Below are 5024 nucleotides of genomic sequence, written 5' to 3'. Positions count from 1 at the left end.
TCAGCATGCAAGTAGATACCATCACATCTCTATTCCATATTGGCATACGTCTTGAAATAAAAACAGGATATCGAGGACAACGAAAGGGCGCACATAATTTACAAGGCATCAAACCTACGAAGGATGAAAATTGGATAACAACATTCCAACTTGAATTGGATTTAAAAAATCTTGAAAAAAACCAATGGCATTAGAAAATTGACGTCAGCCAACACACGTTAAGAGGGATCATACATGCCTTGACGTTAGCAAGAAAGAACAGAAATCAGAATACTCACGCATCAATTGTTCTTGAGAAGGAACCCCGAGATGGTTTAAAGAAGAGATCTCAGTTCATGATCATATCATGACCATACCTCGTATTTATAAACAAAATAAGTCAACCAAGCAAAAAAGTGACAACAACGCAACTTCTCAAACTATTCCGACTCCAGTTTTGGCCCTCAGCCAAGCACACAAAACCCTGTGTACAGATAATTTTAAACTTTAAAAGTGACAAGTTTACTTCCTCCAGGTGCCCGTATCAGCAGCACCACCACTGCTATACCTGCCACCACCCCCACCTCCGTAGCCTCCACCACCGCCTCCGTACCCACGTTCAGTTCGTTCCCTACCGCCATAGCCACCACCACCACCCGCACCACCATTGAATCTACTGCCATAACCTCCTCCTCCACCACGCTCCTCGTACCTTCCACCACCGCCTCCACCATAGCCACCACCACCACCAGAGCTACGGTAGCCACCACCACCACCGCCACCCCCACCAGTCCTGTTTTGGGCCTGATTGACGGTAATATTCCTTCCGTCCAACTCCTTGCCGTTCATGGACTCAATAGCATCTCTCATTGATTGCTCATCAGCAAACGTCACGAAACCAAATCCTCGAGATCTACCGGTTTCACGGTCGTTGATAATCTGTAGAAGGATAAAGAATTACAGTTCACAGAAAGTAACAGGATATAGAGGACCCGAGTGAGTTAGCCAGAATAGCCTTGTCCAGGATCTAAGAGCCAAGATCCTTTTACAAGCATGGCTGCGCAACTGAGAGACCCGAAATATATGAAAATAAAGTACGTCAACGAGCAGTAAATGACTTCTTCCCGGAAAATTGAGGGGATGCAAGGGCTGCCAACTCCCAAGAATCCCCCAAAAAGCTCACGGACGTTCATGACTGCGAATGAGAATCGAGTAACTCCAAAGTTCATAATAAGAGAGAAGACAGGGACTCCAACGCTCACGACCGCAAATGAGAAGCCTCAGCAGCAGAGTAAGCGCAATCGAGAAGATATTTGAGTAAAACCACGGAGAGCGCTGGAAAATCTAGGGTACCTTGGACTCGATCACTTCACCGAAGGGGCGGAAGGCATCTTCGAGGCTGCGGTCATCCGTAGACCAGGCGAGGCCACCGACGAAGCAACGGTACTCAACAGCAGCAGACATGATGAGGAAAGGAAGGGGAAAAGAGAGGAAACGGATAGATCAATCTAGAAAAGCTTCGGGGAGCAACAAACCGACGACGGAGAGTCCGATCCAACGGATCTGGAGGGGGGAAACCCTCGGACGAAGAGGCAGAGAAAGCTTGGAGCGACGGCAGGGGGCCGCGCTCTGTTGTGAGGGAACCAGGGACTAAAGAAGGAAGGAGAAGGGAAAAGTTAGCTGCTAGGGCTTTATATATAGGGTAGAACAGCCCCAGCACCCCCACCGTCCGATGCCTCGCTTCTCCTCCGTCCGATCGCCCCGCCAAGCCCTAGCCGTTTTGCCCTAATCCATCCTTCTTGACTTGTCCGCCTCTCTTGAAAAGGATTTCAAAGGATATTCTCAGGCATCTTTTGCGTCTAAATCTTGTGTCGATGACCCATCGTAGGACTGGGGTCGGCGCATTCATCGCCAAATTGTGGCCGCGCACCTGTTCACGTAGGAGCTCAAATTTGCAACCAAGCTGTCCCCCTCGGCAATAACTAGCTTTTTTGCTGGCCCCTACTAAAGCGCAGGGGCTCAAGCACAACCACCTCTCGTGCGTGAACATGCTCTCTTACATGTGTCTGGCTGACACACTCGCACACTTCATCCTTGCATGCCTACATGACTTCAGGTTCTACCACCTTTTCTGCATCGACCTCCTCATCTAGTGAACCAATTTCGTGCATTGTTCAATTCCACTTCTGAGACGACTTCTCTACATGGACCTTTTCATCCAGTGAAGGGCAGAGTTGCCCTCTACCGCCTTTTTTGCATCGCCCTCCTCACTTGGTTAACTGATTTTGCACGCTTCCACTTCTATCAAGGTCTCTACATGGACCTTTTCATCGAGTGAACTACGAGATTTGTAGCAAGACATCTTGTATCGTGGAACATGCTATTCAACCTTCGAACAGCGGTCATGCTCGCTTGTCACACATGGAGTTGTCTCTCGTATGCTGTTGTATCTCCTATGACTCACGTCTGTTGAAGGGGACAATCGCCTTTCGAATTTGTAGGAAAGCGCCTTCCATCATGCAACATACCGCTTCAATCTTGGCACACTAGTCATGTTTGCTTCTTGGTTGTTTTCTCCTATGGTGTTGCAACTTGTATGACTGCCGATGTCATAGGAGTTCCATGGCGGTGCTAAGCTGGTTATTGCAAACATCTATGGCAATACCTTAGCGGCATTCATCATTTTAGCGATAAATTAAAATGAAAAGCGTGGTTTTACAGACCTCTGTCAAAAGATTCTAAGCACCTATGGACCTATGGCTGACTTTCAAGATGGTCACAGATACCACCAGCTCCGGTTTCCAAAGAGGGTCCTATTTATATTCCTTCCTTCGTTTCCTTAATACTTCGCCTTTGTAGACATTGAAAAGCGCTACGAAAGAGGTGTGGCAGCGGGGTGGTTGATGCCAACATGCAAGACGAAGGAGTTGGCATGGACTATGAGAAATGTACCGATGAACCAAGTCTTGTAAAATTTCTTATTTGGTCCTGTCTCGCCCTCTCGTCCGAGTTGTCAGTTGTAAGGTTCTAACGAAATTCTCTATGGTGTCCATAGAAAATGTGAGTGCTTCCAATAGGCCGTCGTCAAGCAAGGGACATGGCGCAAGATATCCCGCAAGTAAGGGCACACACAAAAGGTCATGGAGGATGTCCAACACAGCTACTAAAGAAGCCTACTTACAAGGTACCATTGATTTGGGTTGTCTGTTTCGTTTCATGTCAGCGATTTCTTCAATCAAAGCTGGATCCATCCTCTAATTAACTGTGTCAAAATTATCTGCTTATTTGTTGCAACCATGAAGTAAGCATGCAAAAAAAAAGATAGCGACGAGGACCGTCTATCAATTGGAGGTTCAAAAGAAAGACAACTCGCGATCCAAAATGTCAGTGCGTTGGTTCCTCTGAACGAAAATAGCCTCCCTGTTCTTCGAATTAGTTGCCTTTCAGAGTATATCCAGCAATGGTTCTATTTTGAGGATAAGTTGCTCATGAAATATGGTACATTCAAAGCCCACGATGTGGTATCCTATCTGCATTCAAGCAAACTTCACATACAAGTGGAACTACAACACTGTCACACTGGTTGTCAGGCATCTGTATGTCCAACAGTACAAGGACATCATACAACGCGATTGTTTATATTGTATTGAAGGGCCAACGATTACACTAAAAGCTTCTTGTGAGGGGGGAAGTTGTAACTATTCCCTTCACGTTAATGCAACTACTGCAATTTTGCGAGGCGAGCCATTTGACAGTGGAAATGTCCAATTTCTACAAGAGACAACCATGCTTGCTATGTTCCATGGGCATCGAGTATGATTAGGTCTGTGGCATGGCTCTATTTCATTTGTAATGTGAACTATCGCATTTGTTATTGTGAAAGCCAACTTACAAGTGGGTATCACGAATCAACTCATAATAGTTGATGGTCCTCGCGATGAAGACAGGGCTGTTGTGAGTATATCTCCATGTTATGCTAACTTGAAGCTCCAATGCCGTTGTCCTTCGTGAACGACAATAAAAATGTCTTGACATGATTTATTCAATAATATAATGATCAGGGGATCGTTCTCTATGCACTAAAGAACGTGTCATTCATGCGAGCACGAAACATGCTAGAGGTGTCTGATTTCACTATCATGGCAGACATTCCTAAAGGCAACAAACGTGAAGAACTAAAACAAGTATTCATTTAATCAAGTCTTTGAAATGGGTTACGAACGAATGGTAAGTCTTTTAATTTCACTGCTTTTATCATTTGAAGTATGATCTACTAACCCATATCTTCTCTGCAACCCTTAAGTAGTGGGCATTCTACACTTCACTAACATCAATGGGCCATTAACAGAGGAGTTCCACTGCAATTCTTGTGGAAGCGCCCAAGTTTCGTGTGATCTAGTCCGGCCTTATGACTTCTCTTGCCAAGAAATGGTCCAAATACCCTCTCTCACAGGGCGGATCCTTGACACTGAAGGGAATGAGACAACAATGTAGGTCAAGGGAGGCCACATGGAGACGGTTCTGTCTTTACCAACTAAATTTTTGGAACTTCATGCAAACAATGTGTTGCGTGCAAGACCGATGCTTGTGGAGCTTAAGCTGGCTAGAAGGTTCATGATAAGTAGCTAAGGGGTGGTAATAACGTTTGAGCCCGAAGTTTAATCGACGACATCCATCTGTGTTTTTTGTCATAGTTCCTGTCCCATGGCAACATGCCTTGCAGTGGGTTGATAGGTGGTTTTCTAGAAGGTTGCAATAGTTGGATAGGTGGCTCTATAGAAGGTTTCCATTGTTGATTGCTTTGCAATAGCTAGATAGGGGGTTTTGTAGAAGGTGTCCATTGGCAATTGCCTTGTAGTAGTTGGTTTCGCATTTGTTTGTATTTGGGGATTTAACGGGTCTGCTATAAAATTCTACATTTTGAAGCACTTGTATTTCATATCCATGATGACCAAATTTTGGTTTTTCGTTGCACTTCTGTTTCCTATCAGCGAAAGTTTTTGGTGACATAGTGGCAAGCACCACCATAATTCAGATGTGTACTC

At 45.2% G+C, this 5024-nt stretch overlaps 1 protein-coding gene across 1 annotated transcript; it reads right to left on the bottom strand.

The window, feature by feature from the left end:
- Window positions 1–310: 310 nt before the first annotated feature.
- Window positions 311–1663, bottom strand: LOC147889972 (glycine-rich RNA-binding protein RZ1A-like). The gene is made up of 2 exons (XM_087390356.1): window positions 1333–1663; window positions 311–918 (listed from the first exon to the last, which is right to left on the bottom strand). Exons 1-2 carry the CDS (start codon window positions 1441–1443, stop codon window positions 502–504), a joined length of 528 nt encoding a protein of 175 aa, XP_087246482.1. The 5' UTR covers window positions 1444–1663; the 3' UTR covers window positions 311–501.
- Window positions 1664–5024: the final 3361 nt, after the last annotated feature.

Source organism: Dipteris shenzhenensis, chromosome 19 (genome assembly GCF_047967505.1).
Source record: "Dipteris shenzhenensis isolate YYH24624 ecotype China chromosome 19, Dip_SZ_1.0, whole genome shotgun sequence".
Lineage (NCBI taxonomy): Eukaryota > Viridiplantae > Streptophyta > Polypodiopsida > Gleicheniales > Dipteridaceae > Dipteris > Dipteris shenzhenensis.
Note: the sequence above shows the minus strand (reverse complement) of the source record. Positions and strands in the feature narration are given on the sequence as shown.